Here is a 22232-nt window from a genome sequence, read left to right as displayed (position 1 = left end):
TGGCGCACAAAGGCAGAGACCAACTGACTACATAGGTGGTTTTTATAGTACGTTATTTTGGCCTCCCTCTCAGCAGGTGTGAAAAAGGCCACCATTTTTGAACGGTAGCGAGGGTCCAACAAGGTGGACAGCCAAAAGTCATCCCTCTGTCTGATGGTTATTATTCGGCTGTCGCTACGCAAGCAACCGAGCATGCTATGGGCCATTTGTGCCAAGGAATGCGAGGGACTCCCTGCCTCCATCTCCACAGCATACTGCCACGGTGCGTCTGGGTCCTCTGTCTCCTCCTCCTCCTCCTCTACCAGATGCTCCTGCTCCTCCACTCCTGTCCGCTGAGTGGAAAAACCACCCATTTCACTCAATAATTCCTGAGCACAAATGTCCTCCTCTACCTCCTCCTCTTCTTCCTGTCCTGCCCCCACAGGGGTCATGTGGCGTTGAGATCTGTGCGCCACGTCTACCGCACCCTGACCAGCCATTGTTAACAGCATTTGTTCCAGGACGTGCAACAGAGGAATGACGTCGTTCATCCCATAGTCCTGCCGACTCACGAACAGCGTGGCCTCCTCAAAGGGCCTGAGCAAGCGGCAGGTGTCACGCATGAGCTGCCAATGGCTGACATCGAAGTTACACAGGGGAGTACCTTTATCCGCTTGTAACATCAGGAAATCGGTGATGGCCTTTCGCTGTTCGTAAAGGCGGTCTAACATGTGTAGGGTTGAATTCCACCTTGTTGCAACGTCGCAGATCAGGCGATGCTGTGGAATTCCGTTCTGCCGCTGCAGCTCAAGGAGGGTGTGCTTTGCGGTGTAGGAATGGCTGAAATGCATGCAAAGTTTACTTGACATTTTAAGGATGTCTTGCAGTGGGATGGTGGATTTTAGGAACTGCTTGACAACCAGATTGAACACGTGAGCCATGCATGGCGCATGGCACAACCTTCCTTGACGCAGAGCAGACACCATGTTCTTTCCGTTGTCGGTCAACATGGTTCCGATTTTGAGTTTGCGCGGAGACAGCCATCTGTCGATTTCTCTGTTCATTACACTGAGAAGTTCCTCCCCTGTGTGACTACGTTCGCCAAGGCATACCAGGTGCAGCACAGCGTGACACCGTTGCGCCCTGCACATGTTATATGGCGGTCGGGTAATGGGACTTGGCATGGGGGTGGCGGCTGAGGACACGAAGGAAGAAGAGGTGGTAGAGGCGGACATCTTTTGTGGACCAAGGACGTGCAAACGTGGAGGCAAAAGCGGCGTGACCTGTCCAAGTTGCTGGTGCGGCTGTGACGGCACCACGTTCACCCAGTGGGCCGTAAATGACATGTACTGTCCCTGACCGTAGTTACAGCTCCACACGTCAGCGCTGCCGTGCACTTTGGCAGAGATCGACATGCTCAAAGACTTGCCCACCATCTCTTCTACATGTGAATGCAGGGCTGGCACTGCCTTTTTGGCAAAGAAATGAAGGCTTGGCACTCTCCCCCGCGGCGCGGCACAAGCCATCATTTCTCGGAAAGGTGCTGAGTCCACCACTTGGAAAGGGAGGGACTGCAGCACCGGCAACTTGGACAGGAGGACGTTCAGCTTTTGCACCGTCGGGTGCGTGCTCGCAAACTGTTGTCTCTTGGAAACGGATTCCAAGAAAGACTGCTGACGGAATCCGTGAAGAGGAGTAGCAGGAGAAGGAGCATCTGAACGAGCGGAAGATGGCAACGAGCGACAACTCCCCTCAGCAGAGGTGTTGGAGCCTTGACTGGCTGATAGAGGGCGATTGACGTCGGGTGACGGAGCAAGTAACGGAGCGGGTGATGGAGCGGGGGCTGGGGCAGGCAGAACCGCCGTATCTTTATCACGGTTTTCCCAGGCCACCAAATGGCGACGCTGCATATGCTGCCGCAACGCTGTAGTCCCAACATGGGCCCCCTGGCCACGCTTGACTTTCTGGCCACATAGTCGACATACGGCTACGTTTACTTCCTCGGGCGGCTTGACAAAAAATTGCCACACCGCCGAGTAGGAAACTTTGCCCCCGATACTCCTCACTGGCTGACTGCTGCTTCCTCCGTGCACACCGGCACCACTACTGGCCGTGGTGGTAGGCTGCAGTGGAGCTGGTGCTGTACTCCGTGGCCGTTTGCCTCCACTGACACTGCTGCGACCCTGCTGCCTCCTGGGCAACCCACCGACTGTTTTGCTCGCTGCCAAGCTGCCACCCTCTTCTCCTGATGATGCGGAAGCAATAGCCTGATGACGACGAGGCTGCCAAGTGCGATCAGCCTCATCATCATCAATTAGGGTCTCCGCCTCACTACTAGCCCCCTCGGCTGCGTGTGGGTCAGGAGACAGACCTGTCTCTAGACCGGCTACCGAGCCACTCTCCTCGCCACTACTTCTTCGCCTGGCTGCTGAAGAGGCGGATGTCTCCCCCCGTTCCTGACCGCCCTCTGTTAGCTCTTCCTCACTGTACAGTGGGGCTGAGCCCACAGCATGCGATACTTCGCTTGGTGAGGGAACACCAAAGGACAGGGGCAGGTAGAGGACACGTGATTTCAGTGGGCTTGCTCCCGGGCCATGCCAACTAACGGTTGTGTCTGACGTAGCCCACAGACCGTTGGCTGTAGGTGTCAGAGGTGACCTGGGAAGAGGAAGACGACCGAGCCAACCAATCGATGACGGCAGGGTTGTCGGTGGAGACACGACCGCTGGATGACACCGGGAGCACTGGCCTCTGGCTGCGAATAGTGCTGCCTCGACCCCTTCCTCTGCTGCCACGTCTGCTCGCTCCTAAAACATTGCCTCCTCTGCCACTCCTCTGCATGTTGTCTGACATACTCTTTAATTAAACGATTCTGTGTCCCTGAGTAACAATTCTGTGTGCCTGAGTAACGTTTCTGTGGCCCTAAGTAACAGTTCTGTGGCCCTCAGTAACAATTCTGTGTCCCTCAGTAACAATTCTGTGTCCCTCAGTAACAATTCTGTGTCTGTCCCTGAGTAACAATTCTGTGTCTGTCCCTGAGTAACAATTCTGTGTCCCTGAGTAACGTTTCTCTGGCCCTAAGTAACAGTTCTGTGGCCCTCAGTAACAATTCTGTGTCCCTCAGTAACAATTCTGTGTCTGTCCCTGAGTAACAATTCTGTGTCTGTCCCTGAGTAACAATTCTGTGTCCCTGAGTAACAATTCTGTGTCCCTCAGTAACAATTCTGTGTCCCTCAGTAACAATTCTGTGTCCCTCAGTAACAATTCTGTGTCCCTGAGTAACAATTCTGTGTCCCTCAGTAACAATTCTGTGTCCCTCAGTAACAATTCTGTGTCCCTGAGTAACAATTCTGTGTCTGTCCCTGAGTAAGAATTCGGTGTCCCTAAGTAACGTTTCTGTGGCCCTAAGTAACGGTTCTGTGGCCCTCAGCAACAAATCTGTGTCCCTCAGTAACAATTCTGTGTCTGTCCCTGAGTAACAATTCTGTGTCCCTAAGTAACGTTTCTGTGTCCCTAAGTAACGTTTCTGTGGCCCTAAGTAACGATTCTGTGGCCCTAAGTAACGACTCTGTGGCCCTAAGTAACGTTTCTGTGGCCCTAAGTAACGTTTCTGTGGCCCTAAGTAACAGTTCTGTGGCCCTCAGTAACAGTTCTGTGTCCCTCAGTAACAATTCTGTGTCTGTCCCTGAGTAACAATTCTGTGTCCCTAAGTAACGTTTCTGTGGCCCTAAGTAACGGTTCTGTGGCCCTCAGTAACAATTCTGTGTCCCTCAGTAACAATTCTGTGTCTGTCCCCAAGTAACAATTCTGTGGCCCTAAGTAACGTTTCTGTGGCCCTAAGTAACCTTTCTGTGGCCCTAAGTAACCTTTCTGTGGCCCTCAGTAACAATTCTGTATCGCTCAGTAACAATTCTGTGTCTGTCCCCGAGTAACAATTCTGTGTCCCTAAGTAACAATTCTGTGGCCCTAAGTAAAGTTTCTGTGGCCCTAAGTAACGTTTCTGTGGCCCTAAGTAACGATTCTGTGGCCCTAAGTAACATTTCTGTGGCCCTCAGTAACAAATCTGTGTCCCTCAGTAACAATTCTGTGTCTGTCCCTAAGTAACAATTCTGTGGCCCTAAGTAACGTTTCTGTGGCCCTAAGTAACGGTTCTGTGTCCCTCAGTAACAATTCTGTATCCCTCAGTAACAATTCTGTGTCTGTCCCTGAGTAACAATTCTGTGGCCCTAAGTAACGTTTCTGTGGCCCTAAGTAACGTTTCTGTGGCCCTAAGTAACGTTTCTGTGGCCCTCAGTAACAAATCTGTGTCCCTCAGTAACAATTCTGTGTCTGTCCCTAAGTAACAATTCTGTGGCCCTAAGTAACGTTTCTGTGGCCCTAAGTAATGGTTCTGTGGCCCTCAGTAACAATTCTGTGTCCCTCAATAACAATTCTGTGTCTGTCCCTAAGTAACAATTCTGTGGCCCTAAGTAATGTTTCTGTGGCCCTAAGTAACATTTCTGTGGCCCTAAGTAACGATTCTGTGTCCCTCAGTAACAATTCTGTATCCCTCAGTAACAATTCTGTGTGTGTCCCTAAGTAACGTTTCTGTGGCCCTAACTAACGATTCTGTGGCCCTAAGTAACGTTTCTGTGGCCCTAAGTAACGTTTCTGTGGCCCTCAGTAACAAATCTGTGTCCCTCAGTAACAAATCTGTGTCCCTCAGTAACAATTCTGTGTCTGTCCCTAAGTAACAATTCTGTGGCCCTAAGTAACGTTTCTGTGGCCCTAAGTAACGGTTCTGTGGCCCTCAGTAACAATTCTGTGTCCCTCAATAACAATTCTGTGTCTGTCCCTAAGTAACAATTCTGTGGCCCTAAGTAACGTTTCTGTGGCCCTAAGTAACGTTTCTGTGGCCCTAAGTAACGATTCTGTGGCCCTCAGTAACAAATCTGTGTCCCTCAGTAACAATTCTGTGTCTGTCCCTAAGTAACAATTCTGTGGCCCTAAGTAACGATTCTGTGGCCCTCAGTAACAAATCTGTGTCCCTCAGTAACAATTCTGTGTCTGTCCCTAAGTAACAATTCTGTGGCCCTAAGTAACGTTTCTGTGGCCCTAAGTAACGGTTCTGTGGCCCTCAGTAACAATTCTGTGTCCCTCAATAACAATTCTGTGTCTGTCCCTAAGTAACAATTCTGTGGCCCTAAGTAACGTTTCTGTGGCCCTAAGTAACGATTCTGTGGCCCTCAGTAACAAATCTGTGTCCCTCAGTAACAATTCTGTGTCTGTCCCTAAGTAACAATTCTGTGGCCCTAAGTAACGATTCTGTGGCCCTCAGTAACAAATCTGTGTCCCTCAGTAACAATTCTGTCTGTCCCTAAGTAACGTTTCTGTGGCCCTAAGTAACGTTTCTGTGGCCCTAAGTAACGATTCTGTGGCCCTAAGTAACGATTCTGTGGCCCTCAGTAACAATTCTGTATCCCTCAATAATAATTCTGTCTGTCCCTGAGTAACAATTCTGTGTCCCTAAGTAACGTTTCTGTGGCCCTAAGTAACGTTTCTGTGGCCCTAAGTAACGATTCTGTGGCCCTAAGTAATGTTTCTGTGGCCCTAAGTAACGTTTCTGTGGCCCTCAGTAACAATTCTGTGTCCCTCAATAACAATTCTGTGTCTGTCCCTAAGTAACAATTCTGTGGCCCTAAGTAATGTTTCTGTGGCCCTAAGTTATGTTTCTGTGGCCCTAAGTAACGATTCTGTGGCCCTCAGTAACAAATCTGTGTCCCTCAGTAACAATTCTGTGTCTGTCCCTAAGTAACAATTCTGTGGCCCTAAGTAACGTTTCTGTGGCCCTAAGTAACGATTCTGTGGCCCTAAGTAACGATTCTGTGGCCCTCAGTAACAATTCTGTATCCCTCAGTAACAATTCTGTCTGTCCCTGAGTAACAATTCTGTGTCCCTAAGTAACGTTTCTGTGGCCCTAAGTAACGTTTCTGTGGCCCTAAGTAACGTTTCTGTGGCCCTTAGTAACAATTCTGTGTCCCTCAATAACAATTCTGTGTCTGTCCCTAAGTAACAATTCTGTGGCCCTAAGTAACGTTTCTGTGGCCCTAAGTAACGATTCTGTGGCCCTCAGTAACAAATCTGTGTCCCTCACTAACAATTCTGTGTCTGTCCCTAAGTAACAATTCTGTGGCCCTAAGTAACGATTCTGTGGCCCTCAGTAACATATCTGTGTCCCTCAGTAACAATTCTGTGTCTGTCCCTAAGTAACAATTCTGTGGCCCTAAGTAACGTTTCTGTGGCCCTAAGTAACGATTCTGTGGCCCTCAGTAACAATTCTGTATCCCTCAGTAACAATTCTGTCTGTCCCTGAGTAACAATTCTGTCTGTCCCTGAGTAACAATTCTGTGTCCCTAAGTAACGTTTCTGTGGCCCTAACTAACGATTTTGTGGCCCTAAGTAACGTTTCTGTGGCCCTATGTAACGTTTCTATGGCCCTAAGTAACGATTCTGTGGTCCTAATGTTTCTGTGTCCCTAAGTAACGTTTCTCTGTCCCTAACTCTCTCCCTGCATACAGCCAGGTCTGCCTCTGTTGAATGACTGGAGGCAAATGGAGAATTCTAAAATGGCCGCCATTTATAGCTCGACCATTACACTGTGCTGGCTGGCTGGCTGCTGATTGGCTAATGCGATCACGTCATGAATGAATGCATTATGGGTCAGCACGCCTTGTCTGCGCGCCTTCCCAGACATCCCCGCTCCGTCGCCGCACATGTCGCCGCCATTTTAGGAAAAATTTCGATTCGCGCATCCGAAGTCTGCTTATTTTCGGATTCGACGCGAATCGAAATTTTCCTAATATTCGAAACAAATTCCACTTCGCCTACTTCGATTCGCTCATCTCTAGTTATATTCGTGGACACAGAGGGGTTTCTCAACAACGCCAGATACCATGTTAATTTGGACTGTCGCGTCTTAGTGAATGGAAGACAGGATGAAAACATCCTGTTTGTCCTTCCACGTCACTGTGAGCAATTCATCATTCCGCAAGCAGGCTTTCTCATTCTTTCTAAATCGGGTATTTACAAGCCGTTGGAGGAAGCCCCGGCGATTAGGTCACACAGTGCCACATGAGCCAATTTCAAGATTGTACAAATGTCTAAATAGTGGCACGCTTGTATACAAATTGTCCACGTATAAGTGGTACCCCTTACGGAACAAACACAACACTATCTTGCCACTGCTCCCCATGTAGTCTGGGGAGTCGGGGGGCTCTACTTTGCTGTCTCGTCCCTCATAAACCCTAAATTTGTACATATAGCCTGTGGCCCTCTCACAGAGCTTATACAATTTGACATATCTGGCACGCTTGCTGGGGATGTGCTGTTTGAATGCAAGGCGGCCAATAAAGTGAATGAGGGACTCATCCACGCAGATGTTTTGCTGGGGTGTATACACATATGCAAATTTATCGGTGAGGTGGTTTATGAGGGGCCGAATTTTGTAGAGCCTGTCATGTTAAGGGTCACCCCAAGGATGACAGAGTGTGTTATCACAGAAATGCATGAAGCGCATTATCGTCTCATATCTATGCCTGGCCATGGCAGCAGAGAGTACAGGCATATGATGAATTGGGTCTGTGGACCAATACAACCGCAACTCATTCTTTTTAGTAATGCCCATGTTGAGGGTTAGGCCCAAAAAGTTCGGAAAACGTAATAGGTTTCCATGCGAATGGTCTGCCAAGGTTTGAATTTGGGTTTGCAGCGATGTATTGTTGGGCATATAAATTGCTTTGGCCCACAATCAAATTGTACAAATCGTCTGTGAAAAAAGCTCCAAAAAATCAAGGGGAGTAGTTAAATTTGCTGTTTCCACCTGAATTTCATTTTGGGCAGTGAATGGGAGAAGTACGGGTGCTGCAGAATCTGTGGGCTGCCAATCAGGATTTGCAAGCACGTCCAGAAGGAAACTAAGGGCTCTACGGGGCTGTGTGCAAATTCTTGGTGGCTTCGGGACAATACTTGTGCTTGCCACCGCACCAGCTTGTACTGCACTTATGGGACTCGCCACGTCACCAAGTGATATTGCAGTGCTGGTATAAAAAAGACCAGGATATAGTAGGCCGCTGGTGCTCGCCAGTTCACTAAAAGGTAGTGCTGCACTAGTACTGGCACTCTGCTGCATATGAGACAAGTCATGCGATCCTAGCACTTCAGCTTCATGGGGTCGGGTACGCCTGATCTTAACAGGGAACTCTTCTCCTTCATCCGACCTTGGAGCACATGTGCTTGTGTTTTTGTTTGTTTCCTTTGTTTTTTGGTGGGGCAGATCCTGGGTAGGGCTGCATTGGTGTGATGTGTTTTGCAGTTCTGGTGGGTGACTGCGCGTGCATCTGTGCACATGACATCAGGCCATGTTTGGGTGCGCGCGGCATGCTACTTGGCGCATGATGCCTTAGTGTCATAACACTTCACACATGCACACTATGTCATCAAACCACCATACTGGACAGCACCTGGCACCATAGCCCAAGTGTAGGTTACATGGGTTAGGTGTGTGGTGCCTGCAGTGGTAGACTGTATATTTTTCATACAGAATATGATTTTCTGTGTTTGGCAACTGCCTGAACAACATCAGACATGCAAGCTTTGTTTGCGATGTTGGTTTATATCAAAAGTCCAGAAATATCCACGTTGTGCCTTCCAACACCTCTTCTGGGGTCTTCTGCTTTGGCTTATTTCTTTCTTTACTCATATTGTAATCAATTATGGTCTTCTGTTCCTTCTGGTTATGGTCCTTTTGTTTTATTTCCTTGCCACTCTCACTTTTATTCACCTATTTTTCAACATACAAGCAAGATGTTCTGATATATCTGTGCTAACTTAATTTCTTACCATTTCAATACGGCTCACATTATAATACATGGGTATCAGTTACCCTCTTTTTATTAATGTCATATAAAACATTCACTTATGATGCACATTTGGATAATTTTGATCAAGATTATGAATGAGCTTAAGTGAATTTTATTTTGCTTGTTTCTTTACTTTTGATTTTCACAACTGGTGATTACTCCTGTGATTTATGGACTTACAGTTTGGATTATATATATATATATATATATATATATATATATATATATACACACACAGTATCTCACAAACGTGAGTACACTCCTCACATTTTTGTAGATATTTTATATCTTTTCATGTGACAACACTGAAGAAATGACATTTTACTACAATGTACAGTAGTGAGTGTACAGTTTGTGTAACAGTGTAAATTTGCTGTCCCCTCCAAATAACTCAACATACAGCCATTAATGTCTAAACTGCTGGCAACAACAGTGAGTACACCCCTAAGTGAAAATGTCTAAATTGAGCCTAATTAGCCATTTTTCCTCCCCGGTGTCATGTTACTTGTTAGTGTTACAAGGTCTCAAGTGTGAATGGGGAGCAGGTGTGTTAAAGTTGGTGTTATCGCTCCCACTCTCTCATACTGGTCACTGGAAGTTCAGCATGGCATCTCATGGCAAAGAACTCTCTGAGGATCTGAAAAAAAAAAAAAGAATTGTTGCTCTACATAAAGATGGCCTAGGCTATGAGAAGATTGCCAAGACCCTGAAACTGAGCTACAGCACAGTGGCCAAGACCATACAGCGGTTTAACAGGACAGGTTCCACTCAGAACAGGCCTTGCCTTGGTCGACCAAAGAAGTTGAGTGCACGTGCTCAGCATCATATCCAGAGGTTGACTTTGAGAAATAGATGTATGAGTGCTGCCAGCATTGCTGCAGAGATTGAGAGGGGGGGGGGGGTTAGCATGTCAGTGCTCAGCCCATACACCGCACACTGCATCAAGTTGGTTTGCATGGCTGTCGTCCCAGAAGGAAGCCTTTTCTAAAGATGATGCACAAGAAGGCCCACAAACAGTTTGTTGAAGACAAGCAGATTAAGGACATGGATTACTTGAACCATGTCCTGTGGTCTGATGAGACCAAGATAAACTTATTTGGTTCAGATGGTGTCAAGGATGTGTGATGACAAGTAGGTGAGGAGTACAAAGACAAGTGTGTCTTGTCCACAGTCAAGCATGGTGGTGGGAGTGTCAGGGTCTAGGGCTGCATGAGTGCTTCCGACACTGGGGAGCTACAGTTCATTGAGGGAACCATGAATGCCAACATGTACTGTGGCATACTGAAGCAGAACATGATCCCCTCCCTTTGGAGACTGGGACACAGGGCAGTATTCCAACATAACAACCCCAAACACACCTCCAAGATGACCACTGCCTTGCTAAAGAAACTGAGGGTAAAGGTGATGGACTGGCCAAGCATGTCTGCAGACCTAAACCTTATTGAGCATCTGTGGGGCATCCTCAAATGGAAGGTGGAGGAGCGCAATAGCTCGAACATCCATCAACTCCGTGATGTCTTCATGGTTGAAAGAAAGAGGACTCCAGTGGCAACCAGTGAAGCTCTGGTGAACTCCATGCCCAAGAGGGTTAAGGCAGTACTGGAAAATAATGGTGGTCATACAAAATATTGACACTTTGGGCCCAATTTGGACATTTTTACTTAGGGGTGTACTCACTTTTGTTGCCAGCGGTTTAGACATTACTGGCTGTGTGTTGAATTATTTTGAGGGGACAGCAAATTTACACTGTTATTCAAGCTGTACACTCACTACTTTACATTGTAGCAAAGTGTAATTTCTTCAGTGTTGTCACATGAAAGATATAATAAAATATTTACAAAAACATTAGGGGTGTACTCACTTCTGTGAGATACTGTATATAGTTAGCTTATAGCTATGTGTATTGCAGTTCTTTGTCTTTTGTGGATTTTTAGAGACACCCTATTTGGGCCACAGCGAACCACTTCTGTCCACCCTCTATATGGTTGAAACATGTGGACCTCCACCTTCCCTCAGGTCCCAGGACAGGCGCCGAGGGATGGTTGCTGTGTTTTTCATCAACCTAGTTTGTGTTTTATCTTTACAAACAGTGATTGATTGATTGAAAATACATTATACAGATGCCCAAATAAACTGGACAACATCAATCAATCAATTTGTTAAAACATCTTTTCCATAGACACCCTGTCAGCAACATCTACTCCTGGCAAAGTAAATGTTCACAAAAACACATTGAGGCCCATGATGTAGTCCATCCATCGGTCCTTTAATGTTTATGTGATAAAATAGTCTGAAGTAGATGTGGAAATATTTAACTAATAGAGCTATTCATTTCTTTGTTTTACTTTTTATGTAAAACAAACAAAAAACTACCTGATGTATGCTTATACTGTAAGACTGGTCTTTATGTGGGAAATATTAATAGAAAAACATTGGTGTGTGAGTACAGTGCACCCTTGCTGATGTTTCTCTATTACTTTTTAGGTATCCTTAACAAAGGATAATTTCTTTAAAAGGATATATATATATATTTCTCAAAGGATATATATATATAATTAATGTGTCTGTTATGTAGATGTACTGTACCCTTTATAAAGTCCCAAGAGCATTCCCTTTTGTATTTATGAATTATTAGGGGTGGGGGTATGCTTATGCACCAGACCTTTTGCTTTGATCCATATTTGACTTTTCAGTATCATATATAAATATGACAATCTGTGAAATTGCTTGGTTTGTGTGTGTTCTTGTGACAACTCTCATACATGATACCCTCTGAATCAAGCTATTCCTTTGATTCAGTGTATGTTTTGTTTACATATAGGACGAGTCACGAATGTTTCGAGTTCAATTCAAAGGGGAATGCAAAGAGAAAGCCCTAGAAAATTGTGACAGCTGCTTTCAGAAGCTCCAATGTTACTTGGAAGACCAGGTATGAACAGAGTGCGAAAAAAGAAAACATACTGCAATTCAACGTTACCATAGCCTTCACAAAACATGGTTACCAAGTATGTTTTATAATTTTGTTTCAGAATGACGCCAGAGAATCAGTCCAAAATTTTCCTTACCAAATGATGGGAGTAACTCATGCTGCAAAGGTAAATACACATCCAAGAAATGAACAAAGACTTTTGCACACACAGAGGCTGGTTTACAAAAAACAGATGTCAATTTTCACACAAATTGTGTGAACATTTCCTAATTTATCCAATCCCGTAAAAAGCAAATTCTTGTTTATTTTATCCACATATGATTGGATAACTAAACTGTATATTGGGTGAAGATTCTAAATTCCTTTAGTAAATCAGCCTCACTTTAAGATTTATCACACAGCAAGAAATTTACATTTTAAAGTGGAACCATACCTCCCACTCCATTAAAGCAGTGTGGACAAGCACTCGTTAGCTGCTGACATCTTTGGCCTGTTCTCTTTCTGGCTCCGCTCTGCAACAGGTACATGAATTGGGCGCAAGCACTAACACTTTCACTGCTGCACTTTTTGAATTCTTCAGAGTATGTCTCTTGGCATGAAAAATATTGCTTGTTCCCATATATTAATTTATTAAATAAGTGGTACTTAACTGTATCTGAATGCCACAAACTAAAAATACCATTCATTTTTAATAAAGTAAACTCACTCATCCTTCCATGTTGCCATGCTTTTTTTATTTTTTACATTAAGAAATCACTTTGAAAAACACCCCCTAGCTTTTTCAGCTGTGGATACCTTGAATAGCATCATTTACTTCTTGAAATGCATTCCCTCTTAGCTCAAGCATGCAGGTAGCAGGGTGTGCTTAATGGAGAAGGCATCTCTTCCCAATGAAAAGAAAAAAAAAATTAATTAAGAGTCTCATTGAATGTATGACATAATTTTGGCCAAGCTCAGAAACCAGGAAGCAACTGGTGTAGAAAATAAATACAATTTAAAACAATTAAATGTAATATACTTTCCTATCTATTCACCTCTTGCCCTCCGGAAGATTTACCCCCCTTCCTGACCAGGCAATTTGTTGCGATACAACACTGCATTACTTTAACTGACAATTGCACGGTCATGCAACGCTGTACCCAAATCAAATGTATGCCTTTTTTCACATAAATAGAGCTCTCTTTTGATGGTATTTGATTACCACTGATTTTTTTTGTGCAAAAAAAAAGACAAAATAACAAAAGCAAAACAATATTTTATAATTTCTGCTATAAAACATAGCCAATAAAAATAAAATTTCTTAAAAAATCTAGGCCAATATGTATTGTGCTACATATTTTTGGTAAAAACAAAAAATCTCAATAAACATGTATTGATTGGTTTGCGCAAAAGTTATAGCGCCTACCAATGGCAATATATATACACTGGAATTTCTATTTATTTTCTATACTAGTAATGGAATGGCAGCGATCAGCGACTTATAGTGGGACTGTGATATTGCAGCAGACAACCGGACACTAATACAGTGATCAGTGCTAAAAATATGCACTGACACCGTACTAATGACACTGGTTAGGAAAATGCTAAACATTTAGGGTTTTCAAAGGGTTAAATGTGTGCCTAGTTAGTGCTTTTGTGTAAACTGTGTGCTGCTTTTACTAGGGGAAGTGATGGATCTCATTCCCTGCTTTGCGGGGACACAGAATCCATCACTTCCCCTGTCAGAACAGAGCTCTGCCTTGTTTACATAGGCAGAGCTCTGTTCTATTTCTCTGCCCAATGATCATCGGACTCCGGCAGATATCCACTGCCCGGCCCATGCAGATCCGTTTCTGCTGTGAATACTAGCAGCATAAAGATTAAAAATAGTTAAGAGTGGTTGAGAGAGTTCAGTTCCGATTTAAAAACATTTTTCCTAATTTTTGTGTACTGCACATCAAGGCTCGAGATTGCATTATTCAGATTTGACCAGCAAGCAACCTGCTACTCAAACATACACTACGCTATGAGTAATTGACAAATTCATGGTACATTGTGTCCAAAACAGACATCTGATAATCAACAGAAAGTTGCCCCCTTTACAATCACGGCAGGGAAAAACTCTACAGTACAAACAGAAGAGAAGGTGAAAAACATAGACGGTTAGTTGAAGGGCCTGAAGTCCCAATTGCTTGCCAGGTGGAAAACAGGCCAAAGGTTCCATCTAGAGTCACTTTGCTGGGAGCCAGAGAATGCTGTTGGATGGCAGGCTCTTTTACTGATATTCCGAGAAGTGCATTTACCACAGCGACCAAGGACTGACAATGCCATAGACCCATTTACACTTGCTTCAGACTTTTATCATACATTAAAGTGGCTACCACTTGAACATGCTTTGACCCATTTTTGATGCTTCGGTGATGCTTTTTTTTTTAAGCTTGGCAAATATCCCGTGGGTGTTGATTTTCAATTTGTTTTAAAGGGGCCTAGTAGAACTCCAGCTCAGCAGTACCCTCGTTCAGCAGATCCCCTGCTCGGTAGTAACCCCCAGCTCTGCTGATCCCCCACTCAGTAACCACCAGCTCTGTTGATCCTCCTCTCTCTCTGGTCCCTGCTCAACTCCAGCTATATTGCTCCCATGCCGAGAACCACCTGTGCCATTGCTAGTTTCTCCTGCTCTGGCCCCCCCCCCCTGCTGATCCTCTGCTGCTCAGTCCTCTCTCTCTGGTCCCTGCTCCCCTTCCACTATAGCATTCCCATGTTGCACACCACGTGTCATCTGCTAGTTACTCCGCTCTGGTCTGGACCCCACTCACCTTCCTGCTGCTCCTCATTGCACAACAGATGTTAAGTCTTTACCAGACACTTCCAGAATATATACACTCGTATCAGAAGTGACTGGTGATGACATCTTCCCAGTTTGCTTGTTGATTTCCCAGTGCATCCTGGAATATCTCATACCTGCAATATCTCCAAAACAAGGCAAAGCTAAAGCTGAATAAAAGCCTCTCAAAAGTTGCAGGTGCTGTTAGCGAGCTTTGTCAGACTTCTATGGAGGCTTTAGAGATGCTTGAAAGCACCAAGAAAGGACCATCGGGGGAAATTTTTGAAGCAAAGCAAGTGTAACATGTAAACAGGACTGTAAGCTTGTAAAAAAGAACATATAATGGAAAAAAAAAAGTACAGCGCTATAGTGAATATCATAAGTGACGTGAAAAAATTATATATGACATAAAATGAGTGACTTGGGTGGCCAAATATTGGCGCATATGAAAATTATCAATTAAATATTAGCAAAATCTCTATGTATAATGTCCATAAATTGTAAATAAAAACGTGACATCAAGTGGTGGGTGAATCCGTGACAATTCTTCCACCTAATGCACTCACCAGAAGCTCAGAATGAATGCGCATTCAAAATAAAAACACCTCCAGCAGGTAAACCTTATCCATGTCACGAGGTACAGTATCAAATGTTATGACGGCATATACGGTTTGTGGGGAAACTGTCGTCTGATAACCAACCGACTGAAGGACAAAAGGACATTGCACAGGATTGTGACCTAGAATAAGAAAAAAACTGCTGCAAAAGTGATTGCAGAGCTCAATTTCAGACTTCGGGCAAATCAAAAGAATATTACATCACTTTCAACGTGAAATTTGTCACTTTCACACATGCAAATCATGTAGTGTATCCATTTTTTTGTCTAACCCCTGTATGTTGTGCTTTATTTTGGATCACTTCTTATGGCAGTTACTTTTACTTACTATTAACCAAACACTTAAAAAAAAAAACTAAAAATATCCATAATACCATTTTATTTCCCAAGAAACCCTGGATGTGAAATGTATTTACTTCAATATTACCAAAATGAATGCACAAAAGTATATTATACACCTTAGGCTGGATATACACACAGTCAGACTTTGTTGTAGAACCGATATATTTCCTAAAACATTATATATTATTTGCAAATATATGAAGATATTGTTTTGACAGGCACTCACATTTAGTAGGTAGTTTTATTTTCAGTTTTTTAATCTGACAGATCAAAATGTGATTTGATTTACACAGTACCTGGCCACATCTAGTCATTCATTTTCAGATTTATTTTTATTATTTGTTAAACTAAATATAGAAGCATAGCATACAGTATGTCACAATTTAAGCGGCCTGTGTTTGTAGTCTCTCCTGAAAGGAAAGATGACCTGTCTGGGTGGTGCTTATCAGAACCTTCCCTTCAGTACAGCAGATCTTGGCCAGTTCATCAAGCTGTGTCTGCTAGACCAGCACTTTCCAGCATTTGTTGAGGCTGTGGAAAAAGAACTACACAAACTGTTGGAGAACTAACCAGAACAAAATGCAGCACACAGGTACGAAACTCTGGTTTTAGTCACTTTATCAAGTGTATTTTGCCACACACATTACACTTCAATTGCACAATCCATGGGTTCATGCAACTAGAACATTCCCCCTCCCCTTTTGCCCAGTAGAAGATATTACAGTTCTGATATACTGACACATTTACATCTAGTTGCATAGAATAGAACCATGCTATAAAGAACAATGTAAAAGTTTTAAATAACCCAAATTAACACAAACCCCCTTCAAAACAAAAGAAAAAAAATATATATTATAACTTATAAAAATTCTGCCTGCTAGAATGTACATTTTGGACATAACAGTGCAAAAGGATTTAATAATATACATGATTGAACCAATGTTCACTTATAAAGCATCCCACCTACATATATATATATATGTATATATTTTGTTTAATAATTTTCTAAAGTACTGGACATATCATTTATATGCACCAACAAGCCAACTGGTGTATATCATTACATTGGAGCAGTTCTGCACATCGTCACATATTCCACTAAACTCAAATAAATCACTTTCCGTAGCAGCCACGCAGCAGAGAATTAAGCCCTTTTCTACAGCATTTTGCCCAGTCATAACATTTTGTGCAAGGTACTGGGTAAGAAATAAAGTACTATACTCCAGTACAAGAAAAAGCATTAAAGACAAGTGTAATAAAAAAATGTTGTTTCACACAATTTCCAAGAGGCGGGCTTACATCAGACTCGTAAAATACCTGTAGCAGTGGAATCGTGCTTCTGTGACAGACCGAATCCCCATAAAAAAAAACAAAAAAAAACAACATTTGGGCCATGAAGATAGGGCTTCAACTGACACCTACTTTCTCATCTAGGTTTTTCAAAAAGGCTTTTTGATTGGTCACATAGCAGCTATAGTACACATTAAGCCTTATTACAGTAGGGGTTAGGTAAACCCTGCTCAGCTGAGAACATACAGAAATACAGACCAAAATATACAAAAATAAAATCATGCATGCATTAACTGCTTACACCCCAGCTATCCCCTCTTGAAGGCTTATATTTTCTCATATATATATATATATATATATATATATATATATATATTCATTCATTCTCTATCTATCTATCATAAGTGAACTTAGAAAAAAGCCACAGCACACAAAGCTGCATATGCACTCTATTGTTGAAGCTCCTTATAATACCCCATCAGTTTTATTCGCCTTGAAGGCTATATAAGGCATGCTTTTAAGAAATGGTTTTGTACCCTCAGTCCCATAAAGTTAATTTTGAAATAAAAACACACACACACAAAATAGGAATATTGAAGAAATCTGGAGTTTGGATTTCAGCAATGCCAGCTCTTCAGAAGGAGAATGAGTAGTGTTCTGTCCAAATCCATAAATGTCTAAATGACAAGAGAGGGAAAAAAATATTGAATACATGGTTGGTGTTCTGGTTACAGAAAAACATTCATCCCCGATTATCAGGGTATTAGTAAAAACATTAAACAGTGTGCTCTCCAGCTGATAACAATTCCAAATACTTGGCTACCTAAAGTTCTTTCTGCATATGCAGACTTCATCAATCCGTAATATTTCCAAATATGCCAATAGAGAAATCCAAAAACAAGACTTACGATTTAAGTTTTGCACAACACAAGTAAATAATTTCTGTTACAATGCTACCTGCTGCTATTATGAATAAGGGCAAACTGAGATGATCCCAAAACAGAAGGGGTTGCAGGTGACACCTTTCATTTGAAGAGGTTTTTAACTCAGTTGCAGCTGAATCTATTCTGTTTTGCATAGAGAGGGAAAGGTTTGGAGCCTTTATCAAGTGTTTATTGCGGTCTATCACTATTTCCCATCAGAACAGAGCTGATAGGAACCCTTGCCAATGCACATTCTTTAGCTGAGGGGGGGAGGGTAAGACATCTGACAATCCAATTTCCATTTGTGTTCTGTTTTGTGACACCCATCCCCCTTATTTCTTTTATGGGTTCTATAGGCAACATAAGTAATTGAAACTCTTCCCAATAAGGTCGTAGGCAGAACTAAATACTAGAGTTAGGTCCCTTTCATGTGGGTGGTCTGATTAGGTCCGCTTATTTTTTTTCAGCTGGACCTGATCAAAAGTTCCATGTTCGTGGAATTAACAGATGTAAAAAGACTTGCATTCTTTTACATCTGATTACCTTCAAATCCATCTGGATCTGGAAAAAAAAAAACCCCCAGCAAAAACGCACAAAAAAAGTGAAAAGTTATTTTCCCTATTTTCAGGCCTAAATGTGACTGACCTGAGGTAGGTTGATGTAAACGGATTAAAGTCTGTTTTCATAGATATAACATGGGTCCCGTTTTAAAGCGGTATTAAACACAAAACCAATAATGTAATATATTGCAGTTTACCAATCCATAGATGTGGTGCCTACATTTGTTTTCTGTTTTTGTTTTTTTAAAGGTTTTTCCTCCTTTTTTTCCACCTGCTAATCTGGCCAGTAACACATCTCCTGTATTAGAAGTGCCCCCATTCTGGATGAAGGAGCACAGGGGGCACCTTTGGACAGCCACATTGTCTGGGGCAGTGTTTCTCAACCCTTTCCAGTCTGTGCCCCTTGAAAAGTATTTTCAGTCACGAGGCACCCCTGTCCAAGGCTTGGTTCATGTTACTGTGCGTCACAGAATGCACACAAAATCATGCTCATTCCTGACGGACAGACAAATGCTCTGCTCTTTAGGGGTACCCCCATACATTGGCAAACGCGGGGTGTTTTTGGTGTGGTGCATTTTTAAAGAAAGGGTCAGGGACAACTTTCCCTGCATTTCTGCAGGAAAGGCAGCCCACTGGAATGAATGGGCTGCCCTACACACAGATGTGAACCAAGGGCTTGTTCACCTGTGAGGTTGGAAGGCAGTAAAACCACACAATTGAGCTGCTTTTACCACCCCCAACTGCTCCCCCTGTATACACATGCTGTGGCCGCAGCTGGAAGTATACCTCTAGGTGAATGGGGTTGAACTACAATCACCCTGCAATTGTGTGCGCATTGCACGCTGTTGTGGTGATGCTGCTTTTTACGGGGTTAAAACAGGTGGTGAGGAGGCAACATAGTGCCTCTTTACCAACTATCAAATGCCTCTGAAAAGCGATCTGAGCATGGATTTCTTTTCAGAGGAGCAGCAGTTCATGCTATTACGAACATGTCCTAAAAATGAAGTTCTGAAAAGACAAGAATAGGGGGTCAAGATTACAAGTTAACACACACACAGATTATATGCACGTGCGTGCGCACACACACACACACACACACACACACGTGTACACGCAAACATGTATACAGCTCTATAAAAAGTTACTGTACATTACCTTTCCTCACACAGCCAGGTACTGCACTCTAGGAGGAGGCAGAGAGCACAGAAGACACTCCCTTCCCTTTGCTCAGTGATGTGAAGGCTCCCAGGGCCAATGTACAGTGCAGCTGGGGTTCAGAAGCTTGGGATCAACGGACAGCCTCTCTCTACAAGGATGCCATGGCAACCCTGAAGACCTCTGGTGGCTCCCTAGTTAAGAATGGCTGGTCTGAGGGGAGTGGAGTGTTAGATGGACTAGCAGATTTAGCTACCCTAACAAACTGAAGTCAAACTCCAGCTCACACTGCAGTTAGCATTCTTTCTTTTACGATAAAGATTTTACATGGAAAAATAAAAGCTGATCGTTGTAAGTACTCCTGTCAGTGGTAAAGGGTTCGTCTCAAGATTGATACATTTGCAGGAGAGCTTTTCCTTTTGAAAACCAGATTTACTGGCTGGATCACCAGATGTGAATAAAGGAAAGAAAGCAACATTGTTTGCTCTGCTTCTGTTGATCAGACCGGAAAGTGCCTACATGAAAGGGGCTTTAGGCTCTGTTATATTCTCCAGCACACACATAAGGAAACATAGGAATTAACTGCATAGAAATATGGTTCAATAGTGACAAACACAACAAAAAGACCCTTTTAAACAGTATATATTTTTATATGAAATACATTTCTAGAAAACATGGTCCTAAATGTTTCTATTTCTTATGAAAGCAAAATCAACCCTTTTTGAGAAATGTTATATTTTATCTTTATATGACTGTATATTAGTTTGATCCTTGTCCATGCAGTTTTTTGCGGACTTTACAGATCATATTCTCTTAACCATACAGGACACAGGCAGAATATTCATAGACACTGTGTTATAGGCTGGCATCTTCAGGTAATTGAACATTGGCAAAACTTTCAAGGGCAAGCCCCTAAACACCTACCCTATAACCCTACCACCACACTTAGTCCTCAGTTCTGTTCTGCTGTCATAAGGGAATGGCTCTCTTCTTCTCAGAGAATGCACTCTTAGCCTAATTAGCTCTTTTATGTTATATTCAAGTTCTTCAAGCAACTGACTGCCTTCTAATACCACAAACAGAAGCAGTGCACCTTGATCAGCACAACCTTGAGAGTCATACTTAGACATTTGCTCTTGTACAACAGGCTTGAAGAACTCAATCTTAGAGTCATGATGTGCCCTTAGCACCTAAGCAGGAGCTAAAACTGATCTCTTCATCCAATTCTTGCTCTATTTCAGGCCCACAGCAAGCAGCCTACTGTGACATAGATGCAGAAAATTCTGCTTTTGTCAAACTGCTCTGACAAACTGCTTTATTAAAGCCATCTTTGCCCAAGTTTCAAAAACGCCACTGCTAATCCAGCATCTCCACTTTTTCTGCCCGAGTCAGATCCCAATACAGTTGCAAGAAAAAGTATGTGAACCCCTTGGGATTACGTGGAGTTTTGCATGAATTTGGCATAAAATGTGCTCTGAATGTCATCTAAGTCACAACAATAGAAGAACACAGTCTGCTGAACATAATACTACACAAACCTTAGATGTTGCCATGGTTTAATTGCACATAACATGTAAGCATTCACAGTGCAGGGAGGAAAAAGTATGTGAACCTTTGGACTTAATAACTGGTTGACCCTCCTTTGGCAGCAATAACCTCAACCAAACGTTTCCTGTAGTTGCAGATCAGACCTGCACAACGATCTGGAGTAATTTTGGACCACTCCTCTTCACAAAACTGTTTCAGTGTAGCAATATTCTTGGGATGTCTGGTGTGAATCGCTCTCAAGGTCATGCCACAGCATTTCAATCAGGTTGAGGTCAGGACTCTGACTGGGCCACTCCAGAAGGCGTATTCTGTGCTGTTGCAGCCATTGTTTTGTTGAGTTACTTGTATGCTTTGGGTCATTGTCCTGTTGCATCACCCATCCTCTGCAGAGCTTCAGTTGGCGGACAGATGGTCGTACGTTTTCCTGCAAAATGTCTTGATAAACTCTGGAATTCATTTTCCCATCAATGACAACAATCCGTCCAGGCCCTGAGGCAGCAAAGCAGCCCCAAACCATGATGCTCCCTCTGCCATGTTTTACAGCTGGGATGAGGTTTTGATGTTGGTGTGCTGTGCCTTTTTTTCTCCACACAGTGTTGTGTGTTCTTCCCAAACAACTCAATCTTGGTTTCATCTGTCCACAGTATATTTTGCCAGTAGTGCTGTGGAACATCCAGGTGCTCTTTTGCAAACTTCAAACGTGCTGCAATATTCTTTTTGGACAGCAATGGCTTCCTCCGTGGTGTCCTCCCATGTACTCCATTCTTGTTTAATGTTTTCCTTATTGTAGATGTATCAACAAAAATGTTAGCATGTGCCAGAGATTTCTGTAGGTCTTTAGCTGACACTCTGGGATTCTTCTTTACTTCATGCAGCATTCTGCGCTGTGCTCTTGCAGTCATTTTTACAGGACGACCACGCCTAGGGAGAGTAGCAACAGTGCTAAACTTTCTCCATTTGTAGACAGTCTGTCTTACCGTGGACACATGAACATCAAGGCTTTTGGAGATACTTTTGTAACCCTTTCCAGCTTCATGCAAGTCAACAATTCTTGATCGTAGGTCTTCTGGGAGCTCTTTTCTGCGAGGCATGCTTCACATCAGACAGTGCTTCTTGAAACCAGTAAACCCAAAACAGGTGTGTGTTTTTTTAAGGGCAGGACAGCTGTCAGCAACAAATCCAATATCATC

At 43.2% G+C, this 22232-nt stretch overlaps 2 protein-coding genes across 2 annotated transcripts in view; one reads left to right on the top strand and one right to left on the bottom strand.

The window, feature by feature from the left end:
- Nucleotides 1–16389, top strand: part of REC114 (REC114 meiotic recombination protein) — a 230981-nt gene extending 214592 nt beyond the window's left edge. The window contains exons 4-6 of the mRNA XM_089671462.1: nucleotides 11698–11805; nucleotides 11906–12058; nucleotides 15971–16389. Coding sequence (XP_089527588.1) covers nucleotides 11698–11805; nucleotides 11906–12058; nucleotides 15971–16135 — 426 coding nt within the window. The 3' untranslated portion in view covers nucleotides 16136–16389. The remainder of the gene's footprint in view (nucleotides 1–11697; nucleotides 11806–11905; nucleotides 12059–15970) is intronic.
- The window catches only part of NPTN (neuroplastin), a 94938-nt gene continuing 88873 nt past the window's right edge, over nucleotides 16168–22232 (bottom strand). Inside the window, exon 9 of the mRNA XM_089671389.1 lies at nucleotides 16168–17533. The gene's annotated coding sequence lies outside the window, so the exon portion shown is untranslated. The remainder of the gene's footprint in view (nucleotides 17534–22232) is intronic.

Source organism: Staurois parvus, unplaced genomic scaffold, assembly GCF_062004578.1.
Source record: "Staurois parvus isolate SC_StPar_1 unplaced genomic scaffold, SC_StPar_1.0 ptg000105l, whole genome shotgun sequence".
NCBI classification, from domain to species: domain Eukaryota; kingdom Metazoa; phylum Chordata; class Amphibia; order Anura; family Ranidae; genus Staurois; species Staurois parvus.
Note: the sequence above shows the minus strand (reverse complement) of the source record. Positions and strands in the feature narration are given on the sequence as shown.